At 43.2% G+C, this 24,689-nt stretch overlaps 2 protein-coding genes across 2 annotated transcripts; one reads left to right on the forward strand and one right to left on the reverse strand.

Moving 5' to 3' along the window:
• Positions 1 to 660: 660 nt before the first annotated feature.
• RPS27A (ribosomal protein S27a) lies at positions 661 to 4,446 on the reverse strand. The gene is made up of 6 exons (XM_075267527.1): positions 4,357 to 4,446; positions 4,178 to 4,242; positions 3,027 to 3,081; positions 2,298 to 2,383; positions 1,615 to 1,746; positions 661 to 843 (listed from the first exon to the last, which is right to left on the reverse strand). Exons 2-6 carry the CDS (start codon positions 4,223 to 4,225, stop codon positions 694 to 696), a joined length of 471 nt encoding a protein of 156 aa, XP_075123628.1. The 5' UTR covers positions 4,226 to 4,242; positions 4,357 to 4,446; the 3' UTR covers positions 661 to 693.
• Positions 4,447 to 4,855: 409 nt separating this feature from the next.
• CLHC1 (clathrin heavy chain linker domain containing 1) lies at positions 4,856 to 24,488 on the forward strand. Its single transcript, XM_075267526.1, has 12 exons — positions 4,856 to 4,930; positions 9,353 to 9,563; positions 9,673 to 9,860; positions 12,002 to 12,141; positions 15,751 to 15,952; positions 16,307 to 16,422; positions 18,105 to 18,189; positions 20,049 to 20,155; positions 21,441 to 21,615; positions 22,057 to 22,259; positions 23,196 to 23,375; positions 24,233 to 24,488. Exons 1-12 carry the CDS (start codon positions 4,923 to 4,925, stop codon positions 24,427 to 24,429), a joined length of 1,812 nt encoding a protein of 603 aa, XP_075123627.1. The 5' UTR covers positions 4,856 to 4,922; the 3' UTR covers positions 24,430 to 24,488.
• Positions 24,489 to 24,689: the final 201 nt, after the last annotated feature.

Genomic DNA, 24,689 nt, shown 5'->3' on the forward strand with positions numbered 1-24,689 from the left:
TTTGGCTGGAAAAAAAAATTTCAGCGAAATCCGCAACAAACAAAGGGGGCGGGGGGAATGGAGAGAAAAAAAAAAAAGCAGAGTCTCTGCAACTCTCAAATGGAACTCCTAAGCAGAAGACCCCCCCCCCCCCTGTCAATGTCCATGTTCCCTAATAAAGCATGCTCCTCACAAAACCTCTTTAAAATTTAAAAAAAAAAAAAAAAAATTAAAAGGAGTCATCCTTCCAGCATAAAAACAGCATGCTACTAAAAATGAGACATTTGTGCAAATTTATCAAGACTGGCATTTCATATGCCAGTCTTCAAACAGACCAAACGGCGAAGAGACTGAAACATTTATGAAAACGCAGCAGCTGCTTCATAAATCTCTCATTCCCACACCAGAATGGAAGTTATAATGAATGTCAGACCAAGGCGGACACCCTGTGCCTCAATATCATCCCTCTAACCCTGCTTTGTGGTGTAAAGAATGAATTTGCCCCAATATGTATGTTTGTGTGTGTGAATTAGGTTTGGAGAAACCCCATTCACTCCCATTTTACTATAATAAACCTCCAATGTTCCACATAAACACCATAAATAGACCACGACTGGAAGGCTAATATACCTGGAGACTCAATACCCAACATAGAACACATGATAGCAGACACAAGTGAAGTGTGGGTGGACTTTTTATTTAACACATGTACATTTATTTGTCCTCAGGCTTGTTGAAGCAGTATGTCAGACAGCACTTTCCACAGTAATGCCTATCAAAGTGACTGGCCATGAAGACTCCAGCGCCACACTCATCTGATGGGCATTCACGCCTCAGGCGGTGGATTTTTCCATTCTCGTCAACCTATAAAACACAAGATGGCCATTAGACACTTTCATTTCAAACAAAATAACAAATCATACATTTTATAGAAATTGTACACAGCAGCTATCAACAGGTTCACTTCCTACTGCAGAATGCAACAATGCCAACTCGGTGCTGCCTCGAGTCTTTGGCTGGCAGCATCAGCAAACCTGGTAGAGGGTAGTGACAAGGATACCATCTCGCAATAGCCAACTCCACCATGTCTTGATAAGACAAACCATGAACTACACCCTCTAGTAGGTGGCAAAGGCCACCTCAACACTAACATATTCCTAATGTCAGCACTGTACAAGCACCATGAGCCTTTGGCCCTGGTAGACAAGGCCATACACTGCATGGCCACCAAGTAGGGATAAGCAAATTTATCACAAAATAACCAAAAAACAGGTCAATTAATGAAAATGTCAATGAATTTTGCCTCCATGCCATCCTCTAACACTATCACTGACTAAAAGATATGTCCTTCACAAATGTGAACAAATAGGGGTAAGGCCTAATAATTGTTCAGTAAACGTAAGAGGTAAAGTGGTTCGTTAATTGTGCTAATGATGTAGGTTATAACCGTCCAGCTCTAATACCATGTAATGGCACACGTCTCCAGAAACAGCTACGTCCCCAGAGAGCTGGTCACCGATAAATGGATGTGTTAGTTTACACAGAAGCTTTTACATTATCAATGGGCGGCTTATGTTCATGTTACTAGGTCCCTGGAGTCTTACCCATTTGGTTATGGCCTCTACCAATTCTCACCTTGTAGTACTTGAGCACAGGAATCTTGACCTTCTTTCTCTTATGCTTGTTCTTCTTGGGGGTGGTGTAAGACTTCTTCTTCCTCTTCTTAGCACCACCACGGAGCCTCAGCACCAAGTGGAGAGTGGACTCCTTCAAAAATACAGAAAAGGGAATATTTTATGCCACTGATTTTACCACAAACACACTACAACCTATTACCACTACTAGTCATGTGCATTTTAGGAGGTCTTAACTGGCATACTGATACATATTGGTTCCTTTACTAGATAAACTTGTAGACTTCTATTCCAGTTTACAACTTAAACCTTTTTGTAGGCCAAGCTGCCTATCAGTCACCATTGTTGTGTATTGTGTACATGTGCACACAAGCATTATGGTACACTATAGAGTCCGTAGTCCATCCTGTGAGAACGCATTGGATACACTAGATTATTAGCTTAGGCACCACATGGCCAAGAACTAAGGTGTGTGAATAAGCCCTAAGAAGATAGATCTTTATGCTTCTAACGCAATGGAGGTGTACAAAGCAGTAGCATTGTACAAAGCCAAGAAACCATTAATACTCCATCATAGAACATGTAAAATGTTTTATGAAGACGAACGTTTCTATTAGATATTGAAAATGTAAACATTTCTACAAAAACACAAGTTTGCTTCTAAAAACAAGTGAATAGACCTACCTTCTGGATGTTGTAATCGGAGAGAGTGCGGCCATCTTCTAGCTGCTTGCCGGCGAAGATCAACCTCTGCTGATCAGGAGGAATACCTGGAGAAACAGAAGTCATCAGTCACTATGGTCAAAGTAAATCATGATGCATACCGCAATATCAACTAAAACCAGATTAGATAATACTACATCAACACATAGTGTTAAGTCTTAGGGTGCCCGTAGCACAGTGATCCCAAGCAATAGGATCCGCACACCATGAGACCACCCTATATGCAAGAAAACAGCAAGTCTGAAGACATGAACACCACAAGGTAATATCTGTCTATCCAACAATGATGTATACAGACACAGCATCCACCAGAAGCCACTAGGTGTCTGATCCATTATAGTATAACATCCCATAGTATGCATCCTATCAGGGTATTCAGTGGAGCCATTTCATGAAAACCATTTCTCCAAAGCTTTTAAGTTTTGCACTACAAATGAAAGTAACAAGTGGGTGACCGGTCCGCTTAGGAGTTAAACAGTTCACTCAGCTTTTCTAAACATGTAATGAAGTGACCAGATAAAATGCTCAGAATGTGAAGTCTGGACTGAAAAGGTCACTATGCAATAACCAGACAGTGTGTGTGTGTGTATGTGTGTGTATATATATATATATATATATATATATATACACATATACACACACTTTAGGCTTTCTTCATTTGCTATAAGGGTCAATAAAAGCAGCGCTCACCTTCCTTATCCTGAATCTTAGCCTTGACATTTTCAATAGTATCAGAGGGTTCAACCTAGACAAGAAAAAGAAGGTGGTTAAATAAAATGCAACTTAGTGCAGACAGCATTCAATATTTTACAATGGTACACCCAATGAGCAGGCCTAAACATCCAGAGCTCCTAACAACACCTGCACCACCGCTCTGCTGTCTCTCTATATCCTACAGTTACATGAACCAATAGTTCTCATGCCTGACTGTCAAATATACAAATCTCCCACTACAGATCTGGGACTGTGCCCAGGAAATCTTAGTAAAATGTAGAATAACTATGTATAAAAGCAAGGCCGAACCAAGCAATAGCTGGAGGTCATTCATCATAGACCGAGGATATAACCTACTATTGGCTTGTGTGTAAGGCTATATTCACACCCATGCCGGGAGGCTGTTTAGCACGGAACCGTCAGAAATTGCCAGATGACAATAGATCATGTGTGTCCATTATTATAGCACTGACACCGCTATAAGATAACCCTTTAATAGTCCCACCATGAGGAAATTCAGTCATGAAAAATGAGTCTCTGTAATCATAAGGGGTGCAGTCTGCAGAATCTACCCCAACATTACAGTGACCACCATATATCACCCCACACTATACAGCAAGCATACTCCTAAACTTAAAAGGGAACTCTAGGACCAGCACATTGGTGACCCATCCCTAGCAGCCATACTTATAACAAATGGGCTTCATACAAAGGGTCGACAGCTCAGAGGAGATTGCTGCGGCCTTCTCCATGTTTATCTCAGTCCCTCTACTTGCTGAGTACAATATACTGGGGTAAATACTGGAAGAAGCTGCAGCATCCACCCAAGGACCGCAGCTGATCAGCTATATGAGGTTTACAGAGACCCCAACCCATCTGAGCACAGGCCACAAGTGTGCGGATCCCACACAGAAAATATTGAGACAGCTCCATGGCATAGTGTGACTAGGCGCCCCCTGTGCCCCGGGCATGGAGCGGGGCCTGCACACACGTGGAGCGCACACGAGGCCCGCACTCATCCCCGTCACATTGCCACGAACACCCGCAGGTATCACACACTGCGCCTGGGTCAACGGGGACTATACATCCAGTATCCCCAGCACACCCGCCGCCGCCCCGGCACACACCTCGAGGGTGATGGTCTTCCCCGTGAGGGTTTTCACGAAGATCTGCATCTTGGCGCCCGATCCACCTGCAAGACAGTAAAGGCGATTATTAAAGACACGAATAGCGCGGCCTCCAGCAGCTCTGAGCCCCCGGGATACCGGAGATTTACCCCAACACCCGGAGCCGATCCGACACTCACCTCCTGCTAATGGCGGATCCTGGAGAGAGGGCCTCTTTCCGGCGGCTACGGGGTTTTCCTTGCTGCAGAGGAGGGCGGTGGGCGGGCAGAGCTGTCCGCGGTAATGCCTGTTACAATGTCCCTGTTCTATAATATGAGAAACAAAGAGACACGCTCAGAGATCTGACACTATGGCCTCAGCGTCCACCATAAAATATTACTGTATAGAAATGGCTACTTATACTTGTTATTCGTCTTAGAGGGCCTCTGATATGCAAGGGATTGTGGGACTTGTAGTCCTTGTACATGTTACTCGGTAATGTTTTATGCCATGACTGTGCAGGGTAATACATTAAATATGTGAGGTTTTATTTGGACAAATACTGAAATATTTACCTCAGTCAGTGAGATGAAAACTACAACGGGAAGCGGCGAAAGGGTTAGAAGTGACTTTAAGGCGAACTACATTTCCCGTGATGCATCGCCGCCAGCTTCTGATTTACATTCACCACGCCCCTAGCAACGAAAGACCGTGTACAGATCTGTATGTTAGGATCGTGAGATGAGTGACAGGCAGTGTGCTGAGCATGGAGAGGTAACAGGGTGAGGGGACAATGTCTGTGTGTCAGGGGCACCAAGCCTAAATATGTCTGTGCAAGTACAGGAGTGCAGTCTATTGCTCCCAGAGCTTGAGAGAAGCTGCAACCATAAGACAAAACATAACACTCATCAGCAGCAAGTACATTACCTAGTCGGGTAATAGGAACAACACTGCAGTTCACTGGAGCCACCACTATGCTGTAGATGGGGCTGTTGCGCTGCTGCTATTATTGGACTAGTCGCAGTGCTGCATCACCTCATCCACTAGAACAGGGGTCCTCAAACTGAGGCCCGAGGGCCACATGCGGCCCGCCAAGCACTTCTGTCCGACCCGCTGACAATGCCGGCAGGCGTGCATTTATAATGCAGCTCCTGGGGAGCTCGGGCCAGGCCATGGAGCGCACTTCACTTTATCTATTGGAGGGCACCGCTCCCGATGTCTGTGCGACCTGCGCTGCCTCCGGTGTGTAATGTAAGGAGGATACCGGAGGCAGATCAGGCCACGCAGACATAAGGAGCGGTGCCTCCTGTATCTTCCTTACATCACATACAAGCGAGGTGACAGGAGGACACAGGTGGACACCGGAGGCAGAGCAGGTCGCACAGACATCAGGAGCGGTGCCCTCCAATACATGAGTCCCCCTTTGACAACAATAACAAAGGATTAAGTCCCGCCCTTCCTATTTCCGGTCGAAGATCTCTTTCCGGTTTTGAGAGTTTGCCATGTCTAGCAGGGGTATAGGCATACTGTTTCGTGGTTACGACGAGCCTGCTGCAGAACCTCATTTGCTGAATGCTATACAGTATATATATTCATTTGCCAAATGCTATATATATGTATAGCATTCGGCAAATGAACACTGATTCTGCAGCAGGCACGTCCTTGCTACGGGCAGGCAAGAGTTTTTCTCATTGGAATGAATAGTCCGATGTTAGACTCCGCCTCCTCAGACGAGCCTCTGGCAGAACCAGCGTTGATTGGCCAAATCACTGGCCACTGGCCAATCAACGCTGGTCTATTCATTTCAATGAGAAAAAGTCAACTGCTAACAGCATACTTACCTGCTCGTAGCAAGGACGAGCCTGCTACACAATCAGCCTTCATTTGCCGAATGCTATACACTGTATAGCATTCAGAAAATGAGGTTCTGCAGCAGGCTCGTCGTAACCCGAGGACCATACCCTGAAGTACATACCCAACCCTGGTTAATTCACTAAGGAACCGGAAGTTTTCTTGCCGCCCTTCCATTGCGCATGCGTCAACCGGAAGTTCGCAGGGGGACTCATGTATAGGTAGCGAAGCGCGCTGTCTCCATGGCCTGGCCCGATATAGTCAACTGTGCCCCTCCGTCACTTCATCAGTCAGGTCACCCTAGCAACGTGACCTGACCTGACGCAGCCCAAATTACAGTAAGCAAAGCCACTACCGTACTACAGTTTGCCGGCCTGGACCTAACACAATGGTCCTGGTCGGTGGGAGGTATGTCCCAATTTCAGCTCGATGAGCTGAATACATATGCGTTTAAAGCAGGAGCTGTCACAGCGGCGGAGAGCATAAAACACTCAGCAGCGCTCACGGCCGGACCCCATCTGACAGCTTTCCGTCTTCTGCATGCAGAAGACGGAAACTCAGAATGGTCTCCGGGCGCTGGTGTGAACCTAGCGTCACTAGTTAACAAAACACCTCAAAAACGCATTTTTAGGGCTAATTTTTTCAAAAAATCCTGGGGGGACCCCCAGACCCCCCGTTCCCCTGGGGGGTATTCCATACCTCCCAGACCCCCCGGTAATTAGGGCCCCGCCAAAGTCAATTGCCCAAGGCCCCGCAAAGTCTGGATCCGCCACTGGTCTCACTGGTCAGGTTTAGTGCCTGCTGCGCTCCTGGACGGACCCTTCCTGCGCCCCCTGAAGTAAGCAGTATAATATCTTACTGTAGGATAAATAACTCCTCAGAGGGTGTTCACACTTGTGCTTGGTGTCTGGTGTCTGCATTCCATCGGGTTTCCATCTTCAGTCCCAGCAAAACTGGACAGGGGACGGAAACCCGGCAGTCACCATTCAATTGAATGGGTTTGTAAATGTGACCACCAGTATCCGCCTGTGGCCTGTCTGCGGGGAAACCGTTGTTTTTCTTTAGCTAGACACAAAGTCCTGCATGTCTAAAAAAAAAAAAAACGGTTTCCTATCATTGGATACCCTTTTTTTCTGACTAACACGTAGGAATAGCCTTAAGAAAGGCTATTCCTACTTCTCCTACTTTTAGATGTCTTCTCTGCACTGCCGTTTGGTAGTAATTTGGTTTTTCTTCGGTATGCAAATGAGTACTCTCGCAGCACTAGGGGCGGTCCACAGCGCTCAGACAGCACTGAGGGCATGTCCAATGCTGTGAGGGAACTCTCCAGCGCCGCCTCCATCTTCTTCTGGAACGCCCTCTTCCTGTGTCTTCTTCGGTCTTGGGTTTCAGTTTTCTAGGCCTCGGGCAGAGCCTACTGCGCATTCCAGCGGCCACAAGAAAATGGCCGCTTACTCAGTAATGATAGGATCCCTTTAAGCCCGGTTCACATCTCCTATGGATAACAGATGCCACTGTATGAAATCCATCACAACCCTCTGTCAGACATACACTCACCAGCCACTTTATTAGGTACACCTGTCCAACTGCTCGTTAACACTTAATTTCTAATCAGCCAATCACATGGCGGCAACTCAGTGCATTTAGGCATGTAGACATGGTCAAGACAATCTCCTGCAGTTCAAACCGAGCATCAGTATGGGGAAGAAAGGTGATTTGAGTGCCTTTGAACGTGGCATGGTTGTTGGTGCCAGAAGGGCTGGTCTGAGTATTTCAGAAACTGCTGATCTACTGGGATTTTCACGCACAACCATCTCTAGGGTTTACAGAGAATGGTCCGAAAAAGAAAAAACATCCAGTGAGCGGCAGTTCTGTGGGCGGAAATGCATTGTTGATGCCAGAGGTCAGAGGAGAATGGCCAGACTGGTTCGAGCTGATAGAAAGGCAACATTGACTCAAATAGCCACCCGTTACAACCAAGGTAGCCAGAAGAGCATCTCTGAACGCACAGTACGTCGAACTTTGAGGCAGATGGGCTACAGCAGCAGAAGACCACACCGGGTGCCACTCCTTTCAGCTAAGAACAGGAAACTGAGGCTACAATTTGCACAAGCTCATCGAAATTGGACAATTGAAGATTGGAAAAACGTTGCCTGGTCTGATGAGTCTCGATTTCTGCTGCGACATTCGGATGGTAGGGTCAGAATTTGGCATCAACAACATGAAAGCATGGATCCATCCTGCCTTGTATCAACGGTTCAGACTGGTGGTGGTGTCATGGTGTGGGGAATATTTTCTTGGCACTCTTTGGGCCCCTTGGTACCAATTGAGCATCGTTGCAACGCCAAAGCCTACCTGAGTATTGTTGCTGACCATGTCCATCCCTTTATGACCACAATGTACCCAACATCTGATGGCTACTTTCAGCAGGATAATGCAATGCCATGTCATAAAGCTGGAATCATCTCAGACTGGTTTCTTGAACATGACAATGAGTTCACTGTACTCCAATGGCCTCCACAGTCACCAGATCTCAATCCAATAGAGCATCTTTGGGATGTGGTGGAACGGGAGATTCGCATCATGGATGTGCAGCCGACAAATCTGCGGCAACTGTGTGATGCCATCATGTCAATATGGACCAAAATCTCTGAGGAATGCTTCCAGCACCTTGTTGAATCTATGCCACGAAGAATTGAGGCAGTTCTGAAGGCAAAAGGGGGTCCAACCCGTTACTAGCATGGTGTACCTAATAAAGTGGCCGGTGAGTGTATACTGTATGTCCTAAGTGTATACACCCAGCAGTAGACTCAAATGCTGTATATACAGTCTTACATAGGGAAAGAAAAGGTATGGCAATGTATACCACCCTGACAGAGACCATAAAGGAAACTCTTTTGACCATAAACACGTGTCAGAGTGAGCACTGTAAAACAGAATCCCATTGACTTCAATGGGTGACATCTTACGCGCGCTACACATTGAAATCAATGGGTTAAAAAGCCTCCCATTGATTTCAATGTGTAGCGCGCATAAGACGGCACCCATTGAAGTCAATGGGATTCTGTTTTCCAGCGCTCACCCTGACACGTGCTTACGTGTCAGAATGAGCGGCGCGTTACTCCGTGGGAACGGAGCCTAAAACATATTTAATGTTAAATTGGCCCAAATGTGTGTCTGAGATATTATGTGCACAATTAGGAATTGCTGTCAGAGGTGACAATCTCTGTACAGCACGGAGGACTATGTTGGTGCTACAGGAAATAATAGATGAATGAACTATGATTGTAGGGAAAAAATGAAATGAATTAACTTTGTACATTTTTTTACACTTACTTTAACCAGGCGAGATATAGCACATGCATCTCCAGGACTGGTGCCGTCTTTCCATGGACTATCAGGTCCTCCTGTGCTCCCTCCTATCACTAGTGCCCGGGATAGGAAGTTTCTAACCAGCATTGAGGAATATATAAAGACCGAGGAGGAGAAGCTATCTTCTGTGGGTCAGCTGGATGAAGAACAACAATATATCATCTATGGACAAGTTTTTGATAAGGTGAACTACATTACAAATGTATATCTGTTCTATGTATGTTGTATATGTGATATATTTATGTTTGTTCCCTCTGTGACTGACCATTATAATATGTGTTTTTTGTTTCCAGGTCATTGAATATTGCACTGACTACAAACGTCTTCTTACTGCCATCAAACAAGAGTACGATGAATTTATTGAAGCCACCAAACAAGGAGAAGTCAACGCCATTCATGTTCATGCCAGGCTGAAAAGGCTAGCCTCTGAGCCCACCACACTTATGTACTACAGAAAACGGGCTGCCGAGCTGGAAGACAGGTAATACCAGTAATAATAGTAAGGGTTATCAGTCCGCGGGAAATGGCTGTCTGATGGCTCGCTCATGTCATAGAGGGGAGTCCTCCGCTCAGGAGTAGAGGGTCATAAAGTAAGGCCCGGTTCACATCTGTATTTGGTATTCTGTTGGGGAGTCCACTTGGGGACCCCCTAACGAAATACCAAATGTATTAAAAAGCGGTGAGCAATGAAAGCACACGGACCCCATAGACTATAATGGGGTCCGTGTGTTTTCTGCACGGTGTCCGCACGAATCATGCGGACTACTCTCCTCTCCATATGATTCGTGCGGACACCGCGCGGAAAGCACACATACCCCATTATAGTCTATGGGGTCCGTGTGCTTTCATTGCTCACCACTTTTTAATACATTCGGTATTCCATTCGGGGGTTTCCTAAGCAGCCTGTGACCCTTCGGGTCTAAGAGTTCTTGAACGTTACTACATGAACGGCGTTTTGTTTATGACCAGCATGTAACCACACATTTCCCTTGCACTTCCACCTTACAGACATACAACTCCACATTCACAGAAGTCGTTTTAGTGGCCAAGATTTTTGTTTTATTTTGTGCTCTTTTTTTTTTTTTTAGAAACAGAAAGAAAGATTATGAATGATAATCTGTTTTCCCTTAGCCCAAACAGCATCACAACTGGGGTATTCCTGCCCCTATGAGCTGTTAGGACAGGTGGAATTTTTAATTACCTAAGAGCTTTTGACCCCTATAAGAGGCCGGAAGCTGTTAGGTAATTAAAAATTCCACCTGTCCTAACAGCTCATAGAGGCAGGAATACCCCAGTTGTGCTGCTGTTGGGCGTAGGGGGAAAGATAAATGTGCACTCAAAAATAGTTGTATAGAGCAGCACCAGAAAAAGAGCTGACCCGGTCAGTGGGTGCAAATTCCAAGTGATCAGGCATATGACCACATATAGATAATGCAGCAAATGAACAGCACTGCAAAAATAAATAAAAAAAAAAAGGTGAGGATTTATTCCATGGCAACGTTTCGGTCCCAGAAGTGCAGGAGAAAGGTCCTGCACTTCTGAGATTTATTTTTGGAGTGCTGTTCATTTGTTGAATTATCTAAATGTGCACTCAGTTTGTATTTTTTGCTATTTTCCCATCATAGATGAAACGCACTTGTTTTAAAATTGTAACTTCTAAAGTCCAAAACTGAGACAAAAAAATCCATCAAAGCTTCTTGCAGTTTCTGCCGATGCAGCCTTGATGCAGTTTTCAGTGTGAATATACTCTTATTCTGCCCAGAAATGTGTGAATAAATTGACAACTGGGTGTTACCAGTTGGGGTGTGTCCCTACAAGCCTTCACACCATCACACCGTCCTATTAGTGCTGACAGTGATAGACTTTGCAGATTCACACCTCGTTTGGGCCTGATGTCATTGAAAAGCTGCTTTTTTTGTTGTAGATTTTGCTGCGTTTTTTTGAGCCAAATCCAGGAAAGGAGAAGGGAGAAGTATAAAGTTATTCCTTCATGTTTTCCATTCCTTTTCTGCCACTCCAGGGTTTGGCTCAAAAAACTGCAACGGGGGGCCACACGGTGGCTCAGTGGTTAGCACTGCAGCCTTGCAGCGCTGGGTCCTGGTGTTCAAATCCCGCCAAGGGCATAAAACCATCTGCAAGGAGTTTGTATGTTCTCCCCGTGTTTGCGTGGATTTCCATCCCATATTCCAAAAAAGACATACTGATAGGGAGAAATGTACATTGTGAGCTCCATGTGGGGCAAACTACATAAAAAAAAAAAAAAAACTGCAACGGTCTACTTTTTTTTTCCTACGTGGGTCAAATGCTTTAGTCAGATGGCACATGTAATCTGTGCCAGTTTCATGAAAGACGTTCCCCTAACAATCACTAGAACAGAGGTGTCTTGCGCCCCAGTTGGTGTTCGGCTATCTCCCGTGGTACGATAGGTATTAGTACAATGGCTGTACATCTACCCAACCACCGCTATGTTTAGCCTTGTCGCTAGGCACACCCTGTTCTTGTGACCATTGGGGGCTCAGCATTTGGAGCCACACTGATCTTTAAATTATCAACTATCTTGTGGATAGTGTTGAGTTGTATTGTTGGGCAAACCCATTCGATGGTCATTTTATTTTATTCCAGAATTAATCTAATCAATAAAGATTCTAGCAAAATTGAACAAGAATTACGGAAATTACAAGAAGATAAAAGAGTAAAGACCCCTCCAATAGAAGAGACAAGACCCCCAGAAAATGAAATAAACCCCACTGCTCTGATTCCAGGTATCATGTTCCCTCTAGTGGCTCCTATCAGGTTCAGATCTGTTTCGTATTATTTGCAGGCTTCACTTTTTTTTTTGGATGTTTTGTGAGGTGCTTTGTGAGGTAACTCCATGAATTAAGCTTTCAGTTCCGCTACGCTATGCTATCTGAGGTCAGCCTAAGGAAAAGGGGAAAATGCTGAGCTTTGGGAATATATAGCTTTCTATATAGTGAATTTGAAGTGAAGTGTATTTTAATGTAGATTGCTGCCAGAAAGTCTAACAGTCCTGCCTCCACCTGCCAACATGTAATGTCAGCTCTATACATAAGCTGCCAATCACTTAGTATGGGCAGGGAAAGCAGGACTCACATAGGAGTCCTCGCAGTATTTAAAGGGGTATTCCCACATCGCATACTCACCAGTCTTCACTCCTGTAAAATCTTTTTTCTTCCTGGTTTCTTGCGTCATTTGGTGGGCGGGGTTTCACATGCAACCTGTCGTTTAGCTCCGCCCCAAATAAGCGTGTAGCCCCGCCCACCGCATAGCGTGATCCTATGGGGCGGCTGAAGGGCCTGTGATGTCATCAAAGGTCTTTAAACACTATATGCACAATATTGGACTATGAAGTACAGGCAGGAACAACTCCATTCTGTGTTACATACAGAGACTGCCTGTCTCTGCCATAATGAACACAATTGAATTAGCTAGCCTGATAACTGGGAGAACAGAAGACGGGTTCAGAAATGAAAGCAGCTCCTCTCCCCTATCTGAGATCAGGAAGCTAGGTCACATATAGACATAGGAATAACTAGATACACAGGCTCGCTCCCGCGCACTTAGCCCCTCCTCCCTCCTCCCTGAGAGCAGCAGATACATCACTTGACTCATGAGCAGATAAGTTAAGGGCTGTGTCAACAATGAATTGAATAAAGTAAGATAGTGGACAAACAAAGCAGTTTTGCTGAAGCAGTGTATTTAGGAAAAGTCTTACATCCACATTAACAAGCAGTATAGATAGGATCCTTGTGATGGGACAACCCCTTTAAAGCAACATGTCCCATAGAAAATACCATTTAATCTGCAGGCAGCAGAGCAGGGGGAGCCAGGTAGATTGATGTACAGGTTTGCAGGATATGATTCAGTATAGCTGAATTCCATTTTTTTCTGGGTTTAGGAGTCCAGTGGGCGGTCCTACTCAGTGATTGACTGTGTATACAGAGAAAGCAATATAAGATAAGATAATCCTTTAATAGTCCCACCGTGGGGGAATCTCAGTGTTACAGCAGCATAGTAATACAGATACAAGATAATAAACAGTAATATATTACAGACGTAGACACACATAAGCTGAGAATAATACTAGGAATCCATAAGCTAAGGAAGAAAAAGAAAGAAAGAAAACTCCAGGATCATTTAGCTATCTCTCTTCGTTTGGCCTGATGTAGATCATGTAGCCTGACTGCGGTTGGGAGGAAGGACCTCCTATAGCGCTCCTTCTCACACTTGGGGTGAAGCAGTCAGTGCTGCCAGGTGCCGTCAAGGTCTCATACATGGGGTGGGATTTAGTTCTGTTCCAAGTTATAGTATATCTTTATTCATTTTAATCTGTACTCTTTTTTTTGTCGGTCTAGTGATCCGAGCTGTCCTATTAGTTATTGACAGCTATCTCTGTATGCAGTTATTCATGGGGGCTATCAATCACTAAGCTGCCGCCATGACTGTTTCTAAGCATTGGAATGAATAAATGACACATTGCATTATAACTTGGAACAGCACTATATACTGACTGAATCAATCTACCCAACTCCTTCTGCTCTATAGGTATATATGCTGCCTGCAGATTGTGATGCAGTTTCCATACGACAGGTTCTCTTTAAAAACTTTCTATGTGGAAATACTCATATGACAAATTACATATCTGCAAGCTCTGCATGCAGCACTCAGAGTAGCTTGTGAGGTCTTCAGTCCTACTGTATGGAGCATGGTCTCTGAATGCAATAAGTAATTAGCCAGTAAATATGACTTTTAGATGTGCTCTTGATAAAATTCTGTACAAACTATGGCGGAGAGATCTAAAGACCAGAATTTAGAACTTTGGTCTTGAAGATCCCTGCACCACAAGAGGATGGAGCCTCATAAGATGCATCCTCCGATGGGGCTAGGTATGGAAATCAACACCACGTAGATATGAGGCATCATTTTGCGTCAGTTTGATAAGGCCATTGGTTCCATTCATGTCATTCCCCCTTTCAGAAGAGGCGATGGCGACGTAAAAGCAAAAAAAGTCCTTGCTCTAACAGTTGAGAATATTCGTGCTTTGTACGCCTGAACATGATAAATTTCCCCCATATTTGTTTTTGAGAAAGCTGAATGGCACTTGACATGGGCTCAGGAGCTTTCTGGGAGTTCTGAATGGGAAATTTGCCACATTAGTAAAGGAACATGCTCTTTCTCTGTCACTCTATGAAAGTCATGTTATCCTCATATTGGACCCCAAATCCTTTATTGGAAAAATGGAGAATACCTCTCAGGCTTATTGACACTAGTGAAGTTAGCTCAAGACTACTGGATAGGAATTTTCAGGAAGAAAAGTGCAACTATTCCATTCCATCTATACATATAAGCTCAAAATGATTCAGCATGGCACAGTAAAATATTACAAAATAGTTTAATACAATTTTTAGAGATTTTCTATTTTTTTTTTTTTTTATAAATTCTTTATTTGTAAAAACAAGGTTAAACAGAAGGAAAAATAGAATTTAACCAATAAGCAAACAAATAACAAAACAAGGAGGACCCAATCGCAATAAAGGCCCTTCAGACATATTCAGAGACCGGACCTCTCCACAACTAACAATCCGGGGGAGGAGCAGTCAACAATAGAGCGAGTCGGGAAATAAAAGGGAAACGGAGGAGGGACCAAAGGGGACGAGAAAGAGGAGACCAGGGAAGAGGGAGAGGAGAAGACTAAAGAGGGAAGAGGGGGGAGAAACAGGGAACAGTGAGAAGGAAGGGGGAGTGGGGGGAGCCCCGGGGCACTCCACCAACCCAAACCCGCGCCTAGCCCATTATGTCCCTGTACTGACCAGACCCCTGGAAAAGGATCCAGGGGGTCCAAGCCTTCAGGAAAGCGCCATGGGAGTCCCGAAGAGACGCCATGAGGTCCTCCATAGATTGGATGTCCTCCACTTTGCGAAGCCAATGACGAAGAGACGGGGGGTTAGAGGACTTCCACAGGGCCGGAATGCAAGCCCTAGCTGTATTGATCAAATGCCGGATCGCAGATTTGCGGTAGGCCTTGCGAGGGAACTCAGGAGGTTTTCTATTTTTATCATTATGATAAGATGAAGTTAAGACTTGATATTGTATAACTACCACTACTTACACCCCCATAAACTGCCAGGCTGTTACAGATCAGCTCCTGTTTGACTGAAGGATAGGCCATAAATTTTAAGTTTGTAACATACATAGATATATGTTGGTGTAACCTGTACAAACTCATTACTAGGTTACTAAAGCCCCCATTGCTGCTAGTTGTCATAGACAAATTTTTGGCTTCAACAATTTTTATCTGATAACTCTATATAGTAAAGCTGTATTATTATGTGGCAAACGGCTGCATCTTTCAGGTATGACAATAGAAGATTCCCTGAACATGGCCGCCCTTATCAGATATCAGCAGCTACTGGAAGACAAGAAGTGCGCTCTGAAAGCTGACATGACAACCAAGTATGTCCCCATCCAGAGGAAGCAAGAACTGGATGTCAAGCTGAGCATTGCTTTACAAGAAAGAGAAGAAGTCGAGTTACTCAACAAGACATTGCTGGACAGGTACTTTTAATATTTCTGTGAAAAGCACTGTGGGGAAAAACATGATTCTTTGCCACCACGGTTTTTCCTGCCGTGCTTTTTGCTGCGGCCTGCTACATGGAGTCTTAGCCTCAAGAAACTTTCTGGGCGCTGTTTTCCATTGACAGATCAGCAGGATGTTAATCTGGAATTTGATTTTCCAACCTCTGTTCTGTTGTATTAGTGAAATAAGTGAAAGTATAAAGTAGATTGATGGCATATGCAGCCCCTTATATGTAAACCCATACCCTAAATATGCCTTTTATATGGATTTTTATTGAAATAATTGAAAAGCTGTTAATACATTTCTTTTTTGTTTTTTTTTGTTTTTTACAGTTACAGAAAGAAAAGAATTATTGCAGACACAATTTCCTCGTGGGCAAAATCAGATAAAAGCCTTCCCCTTTATGAGACATTAGTGCAAGTGTTAGCAAAAGAAAATGTAATAAAAGGTATTTTTTACTCCATTGACTGTTGTAAAATCATTGACAGAATTTGCCACTGAGTGGCCACCCAATAATAGGAAAAGACTAGAGAAACAAGACTATAATCTCCACTAGAGGAGTGTTGTGCTGAATGTATGGAGTTGAGCCGATCTTGAAATTTCAGGATCGTTTTTAAAATCTAATTTCTAATCATTTTCCATTCGAACCCGATCCCAATTCCAATCCTAATGCAAGTCAATGGGATTTTTTTTTTAATAATCGAAGATCGGATTTTAAAAACGATTCTATTCACTACACAGCATGGAGTCAGAAAATTGTTTCGATTTTTGGACTCCACGCTGTGTAGTGATTAAAAAAATAGTACCGTATATACTCGAGTATAAGCCGACCCCCCTAATTTTACCACAAAAAACTGGGAAAACTTATTGACTCGCGTATAAGCCTAGGGGGGAAATGCAGCAGCTACTGGAAAATTTCAAAAATTAAAATGGTCGGAGTTTTTGGGTGCAGTAGTTGCTGGGAAAGGGGAGGGGGTGTTTTGGTTGTCTGTCTGCCCCTTCCCTGAGCTTGAGGACTGTTTTTTCTTCCCCCACTTGGAATTCAGTCTAGCTGAATATAGGGTATCTGCAGTGCTCCTATTAACCCCTTCCCGACGGAACAGGAGCACTGCAGATCCCCTATATTCAGTAGACTGGGCACGATCAGACACAGGATACCTAATGTGTTTGTGCTTCACAGTCATTTTCTACTTTTATATATATTCTAGGGAAAGGAGTGATTTAGAACTTTTATTTTTTTATTAAATTTTTTTTTGCACTGTTTTATGGGAGATTCTATACATTAATATTGTGGCTGATCATAGACTCATCCTCCTAAAAAAAAAAAAAAAATTTTTTTTTTTTTTTTTTTGCTGACTTGAGTATAAGCCGAGGGGGGCGTTTTCAGCACAAAAACTGGGCTGAAAAATTCGGCTTATACTCGAGTATATACGGTACTCGCTGATCTGATACTATAGCTTTTCCCCCAATGATTGGCCAGTAGCCAAGCATTGTGGGAAATAACCTCTGACCTCAATCCCGCTGGAAAAGATCAGGATCAGAATTCCGATCGTGATAGTTAAATTTACTCGATCGCCGATCAGAATCCGAACATTTCCATTCCCTTTCGCTCAACCCTAATGGTCAGCCATTTACAAAGCAACAGATTCACTTCTGTGTTTTTTTTCTGGAACACAAAAACATGGTATACCACACCTTTGTGTCCATCAAAAAAATGACAGCATTTTTTTTTTCTGTAGCATTTTTTTTGCAATTTCGCAAAGTTTTCCTCTGCGGACTTTCTGCCCCTATTATACCTATATGAAAGACGCCAGTGTTTCCGCAGGTATAATTGACATGCTGCGATTTCCAGAAACACAGCTTTTGCACTGTGGATTTTTTGTTGCAATATGTGAATGAGATTAGTCAGTATCCCACCCACTTTGCAGCATTTTCACAATGTAGGTCCCAGCCAGAAATGGCTATTTATCATTGACTCTATGTAAATGGTTCACCATTCATTTGATCCATTTAACAAATCTGTTAAAAAGATGTAAAAAATATGATATGAATGTACCTTTACATTAAGATATATCCAGACATGAGCATTGTTTGGAGAAAAAATTTCATCCAGCTTGTTTTGTCCCGTAGATGACGCTGCTTCTACCAATGTATTTGAGGATCTGGATCCAAAGAAGAGTCAGGAAGCAGAGGCTTTGCTGGAATATGTTGAAAGGTAGATCATGGTTCCCCCAGCTTGTCATTTACCAGTGATCAAGATAAGATAATCATTTAATAGTCCCACCATGGGGAAATTCAGTGTGTTACAGCAGCATGGATAGTACAGTAATATATTACAAGAAAGAACACATACAAGCTCATAGTAGATAGAAAATATACTAGGAGTCATAGCACTAGGAAGAAAAAAGAAAGACTTCAGGATCATTTAGTTCTCTGTGCGGAGTGATCTTCGCTTGGTCTGATGTTGATTATACAGCCTGACCGCGGTTGGAAGGAAGGACTTGCGATAGCGCTCCTTCTCACACTTGGGGTGAAGCAGTCGGTCACTGACAGTACTGCCCAGTGCTATCACGGTCTCATACATGGGATGGGAGTTATTCTCTAGCATGGAGGTCACCACGGACAGTATCCTTCTGTCACCCACCACCTGTACTGGGTCCAGAGGGCTCCACATGTCAGAGCTGGCCCTTCTCACCAGCCTGTCAAGTCTGTTTCTGTAATGGATGGTTCCCAGGCCTCAGGTCTGTTCTACACATATATTTATGCTGTTTGCCCACTGTTGCTTTATATTGATCTTACAGGGATTGAATGGGTTGGTTCTGGATCCCTTACCGCAGTGAAGTCTGATCATTTGCCCACAATGCCCTTATTATAATCCATAACAGATTTCTAATATCAGATGCCAAATTGGGAAAAATATATTAAAGCCCTGCAGTGTGTTCAGTTGTTTCCCTTTAGAACAATGCTCCCTCTAAAATACAACATTTTATTTAACGTGCCATACTAGTAGTGAAATAACTGCGTTTTTGTGTGCGATACATACTATATTGACCAATAAGGACGCCAACTTGGCGAAACCTTCAAAAGTTTCTGAGAGGCTTATTTTAAAGGATAGGCCTTATAATGTTGGCCAGTAGTAGTAGTAGTTGACCATTGATATAATAGCTCAGTACTGGTAGCCACTAGGCGAATTTATTACTTAAAGAGACCCAAACTCCTAATGATAGGGATTGAATTGTTGTAGGGATCAGTTAATCACTGCCTATACTGTATATAGGGATATTCCCACACATGTACGTAAAATGTGATTCTCATCTTGGGTAGATCCAAGTTCCAACTCTAGGACTTGCATCTGTCTCTAGTATTGGGTTCTTCAATCCCCAGCACTGCTGAATCCAGGCAGACAATTAATGGGGAGGGGGTCATTCATATCCATATCAATAATTTTAATGACTCCTACATAAGGGAATGCTGCGAACCTGTCCCCTTCCTATTCATTCTCAGCCAGGTAACTAAAACTACTCATACCCTTCACATTATCGTCTGCTGCTGTGTTGGACTTGACAAGTCAAACTGGTGTCTAACATCATGTATGACCAGCTTGAAGAGGTTTTCCTATAACATAAACTGATGCCATCTTGCTCAGATATGCCATCACTTTATGATGGGTTGTGATTTGCTGGGAAACCATCAATCCAGAATCTAAATGAAGTCCCATTCTGGAAGAAAAAACTGGAGGAAATATAGAGGTAGACCAGTCTTGTGTCTTCTGGCTGCTTAAGACGTCATGACTATGGCAAGCATGAGTCCAACAATAGTCCCTTTTATCTTCATAGTAACAAGTACGGCTGATAAGCCTGAGAACAAATGCGCCGTGTAAGTTATTTTAACAGTTCAGACATTTATTTTCTCATGGGATGGAGACAAACTATTTCAGACAAAGAAAACCCGGTGTGCAGCTAATTGCCTATTACCGGTGAGGCCCATGTGGCAGATGAGAAGTGAATGCATCTGAACACAGTGTTATTTTATTCTCTCGCCGCTCTGACATTGAGTTGTGCTCTGTCCTCCCAGATTTAATGAGCTGTTTGTTAATGGTCAGTACAAGGCTGCCGCAGTCTATGCCGCACACAGTCCCCGAGGAATCCTCAGGAATATGGAGACGATGGAGAGATTCAGAGGTATAGTCCCATGATGTATAGAGAAACTACAAAATATACTGAAAATGCAGCAGCTTCAATGCAAGCAAGTTCAAGATACTTAGATACAGCAATGCAGTAAATTAAAAACTTAAAAAAAATAATAAATTAAAAATTCTTTCATGAAGGCAAGAAATGAATGGTGTATAATTATATTTATCTGTAATAAGCAGCGTGGCTTACATTGTTTAGTAATATGCTCCTTATATCACTACTGATGCGTGTCATGTTGGGTTATATAATACATGTTACACGAGATGACTGATGTACCGCTAAGAGATTAGCCAAACTTCCCATTCATTTCCACTGTACATACACTGCCATTACAGAGAGAAAAATACATTTGTTTTTAATGATATTTACATAGGACATAGCTTATGTCAAGTGTGTGTCAGAGCATGATGGTCTTTTATTTGAAGTAAGGTTTACACATATGGAAGAAAAATCTGCACTGCAGAAAGGCTGCAATTCCCAAAACCGTTACGAGTTTTGGAAATCGCAGCATTTCAATTATACCCATGGAAACGCTGACGATTTCCTTATTGGCATAATGGAAGCAAAAAGTCCGCAGAGGAAACCTAAGTGTAAGTTCACAGAGAGCTTTTTTTGGTCAGGGTTTTGAGGCCGTAATCGCCTCAAAACTCTGACCAAAAAGATGGCTCCCATTGAAATCAATGGAAGCTGCTCAGGAATGAGGAGTAAGATGCTCATTCTTCGGGCCGAGTCACCTCGCGATTCGGCCTGAAGAAATTCCCCCCTCTGGACTAGGCCCATTCATTGGGCCTAATCCGGAGCGGAGTATGCAGCTGGATACTGGTACAGTGCACCGGCTTTCAGTCGCGGCAACCCGTCACCTCAGGTTCCGATCCAAAAAACTCCATGTGAACTTACCCTAAGCATTGCTGCCACAGTTTTTGCCACAGCGCGATTTTTGCTGCGGGCCGCTACGTAGGGCCCTAGCCTTAGAAAGGCGAAAATGAACCCTTTAACGGTTAAATAAACTATAGCAATTGGTGGGCAGCATATAGTCAAGTAGTGATCGTGGTGATCTAGACCCAGATAGAGAAGGAAGGGGAAATATAAATGCTGCAAAAATATATGGATGGGAAGCGCCTTTAGTTCCACCTCTGGGTGTATGAGCACATTCACATGCAGTTAGACCCCAATCCTTTTTACAGCATTGTTTGGCTGTGTTTATGCTTTGAAGATATTTTGGATTTATTGCAATGAATATTATAAGATTTCCTGTCCATTTTGTCTGTTTCAGCTGTTGTAGTCGGTAAGGATGATTTGTCTCCTTTGATGATGTTTTTCGAGGCCTTGATGGAATCTAGCAGTTTAGCCAAGCATCCTGTTAGTGGCGCTATCACACTGGAAGCTATTAGGTGTGCTCTCTCCTATGACAAGATGGAGCTTGTTGTTCACTGGGTAACTTATCAGAGGTAAGATGTATTTTTATCATCTCGTAAGACATAAGTCATGCAGATGGAAGTAACACAAGACATGGACAGCACAAACATATTTTCACATGTATCCATTGCTGTACAATCAGTCCTGATAAAGAGCCCTCAGTCATCAACACCAGATCCTCCAGCCCAGGGCCCATCCTTCCGTGCCATTCCTTTCCAAAGCCAGCAGAGGTGGAGAAACTATATAGTGCCAGCATACTATAAAGTGCCAACATCATGGCACCTCACCACATGGAAAGGCTGACTGCTGTTGGTTTAAGCACAATAATAATTATTTACATGTATATTCCTATTATGGCTTAGTGCAGCAGGACTTAAAGGGTTAACACGAGAGTTGTCTCACTCTGGACAGTAATGGTTTATTAATAATTCAGTATGATTTACATAAGTCATTGTGTGTCACCTCTGTTCCAGGATAACATTTTCTGAAGCGCTGGGGGATGTAATTTGGGATTATGGAGAGAGCGAGCCATACCACAAGGTCACTTGTCTTGCACTGGCTCAGTTAATCTACCGAAAATGTTCTAGTCTCCGGAAGGCCGCACTCTCTATGTGTTTGCAAGGACAAATCCAAGGGGCTCTTGACTACACCTACCAAAGTAAACGCTTTTTATTAGGTGATACATTATTTTTTATATTTTCATTTATGTTTGCGGTTTTTGAGATTACAGAAGAGAGAAAGAAATAGAAGAGCCGATAATCCGCTGCTGGTCGCCATATAACCAATTCAACCTGTCAGGAAATAAAATACATTCTCATGGGCTTGACATTGTAGATATTTCTCCTGCGCCCTATCTGACTGTCATGTCTCTTTGTCTCCCCACACTGTGCTTGGCTTTTCTCTGGACAGACACGGTTGGCCTAAAAACTGTAATGGATGAGGATTTAGTGCCATGTACAAAGCAGGGGCTCAGTATTACAGTACAATGGAGCATATGAACACAATATACTACCTAGGTGCAGCCATGGTGCTTGAGGTTTGTGGACCACAACACATATAGTATGAACTGAACCTTGTGCTAATGTGTGAACATAATCCATGAAAGGCTTTATCGATCTTGAATTCTTAGCCAATCCTATTTTACTAATGTCCTCCCAAAATAAGCTGCTGTGGATCCCAACCATCAGCTGTGGGAGAGCCTGGCTAGTGGTCAATTTACCTGCACCATTTTCCATTATCTCCTGTGTATAAAACTGTCCGACAAGTAATTTTCCCACCATGTACACTGCTATGATAGGTCACTGATCATTAAAAGGAAGGGGCCGTGGCACTAATCCAAGCACCAAGTCCTTTCTGCCCACTAGGCTGTCTGGAAGACAAAGATGTCCCATAGATTGCAATGGCCCAACCATGAGTCTTCTGATACTTCACACACCATAAATGAACAGGACTAGGAAACCTTATTTTCTGCAAACCATATATACATATATATATATATATATATATATATATATATATATATATATATATATATAATCTTCCTCTTTGAGCCCTTTACAGCTCTCCCCCATGTGTATACACTTCACCTTTTTACCCTTTTTATTTCTTACAGATGACTACTTGTTCTTGCTTAAGAAATGCCCCACTGCAGAACTCATCAATGGATTGACCAGAGAGTGGAATGGTAAGCCGGCGGCCCTGTCTGTGGGGCAGGCTGTGCTGTCTCTGCTCTGCACTGATCATAAGGAGTGTGGATTTCAGCTGCTGGAGAGCATATATCAGTGTGGAGAAGGTAAGTAGTATTATGTAAAAATAACAAGCAAGAAACGTATGCACAAGGTGGTTTAGACCTAGGTGAATGCAGACTGGCTTAGGCCCGGTTCACATCCGCGTTCAGTATTCTGTTCGGGGAGTTCGCTTGGAGACCCCTTGAAAGAAATACCGAATGCATTAAAAAGTGGTTAGCAAAGAAAGCACACAAACCCATAGACTATAATAGGGTCCGTCTGTTTTCCGCATGGTGTCCGCATGAATCATGCAGAGAGAAATGTGCTGCTTGCAGATGTGAACCAGGCCTTAAAGGGATAGTCTCATTAGAAAGTATGCCCAACAGAAAAAAAAAGAGTAAAGTGTTGTACACACAATTTCTCTCATACACTTTTAGGATATGTTCACACTTGTCAGATTTTCCTGTAGCAATTTCCAAAGTGTTTTTAAAAGAAGGTCTGTGACAGAAAACTGGGGCTTATATTTGGATTGGTGGGTTCTCCTACGGCAGATCTACGTGAGAATTACCCCCTTCATAGTCTGTGTTTGGTAGATTGAGCTGGATTGCCAAGAGAACCAGGTCAGGAATGGAAACAGCTGATATCACTGAATAAAGATTTAGCAGTTTCTCAAGATGTACCCTGAGGTTTCTGAGAATGAGGAAGGAAAATCTATCACCTCCATAGTATACACTGTCAGTATTCATCCTCCGGGTAATATCCAGTATGGTTTTTGCAAATTATTATTGCACTGGTCTCTGAGACTGTAAGGATGCTTACGTCAGCAGATATTTTAGAAATATATATATATACACACAGTACACACAGCTTCCATATTTTAGGTACAAATAATACATTGTAGCTTCTTCTTTTTTTTACCAAGCTGCTTTGGAGCAAGTCATCCTCAATGATGTTGTCTGCACCCCAGAAGGATGGGTAGAAATTGCAGAGGAATGTTCCAACAATGACTACGGACAGCTGTCTGAGAAGATCAAGTCTATTGTCATATCACAAGATGGAGTTGTAGAGATTTCATCCAAGGATGAGGATGCAAAAATTATGGAGCATGTGTATATGTAATACCTGCTGCACGACAGCAGAGGGAGCACTAGCACTAACATGCCAACATACAGATACAGTGGGAGCCAATCATTTTTAGCTGTTTTCTCACATGATATATAGTGTTATGGTGAAGGCAGCTGTATATATTACTTTACACGTTCTATTAGTTTTTAATGTAAATGTATTATGCTCTGTATACAAAGCTATTAAAACAGTGCTTGTTAATGTCTTATTTCTGTCTATAAGGCTAAAGCCCTATGTTGTGAAAGCGCAGTGTT

This window comes from Leptodactylus fuscus, chromosome 3 (assembly GCF_031893055.1).
Source record: "Leptodactylus fuscus isolate aLepFus1 chromosome 3, aLepFus1.hap2, whole genome shotgun sequence".
Taxonomy (NCBI): domain Eukaryota; kingdom Metazoa; phylum Chordata; class Amphibia; order Anura; family Leptodactylidae; genus Leptodactylus; species Leptodactylus fuscus.

Bases quoted from the DNA above. Each gene is read 5' to 3' on its own strand.
- RPS27A (XM_075267527.1), bottom strand. From the start codon at position 4,225: ATGCAGATCTTCGTGAAAACCCTCACGGGGAAGACCATCACCCTCGAG. The intron at 3,082-4,177 runs GTGTGTGCCGGG...TTTCTTGTCTAG, and splicing joins GGAAGACCATCACCCTCGAG to GTTGAACCCTCTGATACTAT. The intron at 1,747-2,297 runs GTAGGTCTATTC...GTATTTTTGAAG, and splicing joins CCGATTACAACATCCAGAAG to GAGTCCACTCTCCACTTGGT.
- CLHC1 (XM_075267526.1), top strand. The intron at 9,564-9,672 runs GTGAACTACATT...TTTTGTTTCCAG, and splicing joins ATGGACAAGTTTTTGATAAG to GTCATTGAATATTGCACTGA. The intron at 23,376-24,232 runs GTAAGTAGTATT...TTTTTTACCAAG, and splicing joins CATATATCAGTGTGGAGAAG to CTGCTTTGGAGCAAGTCATC.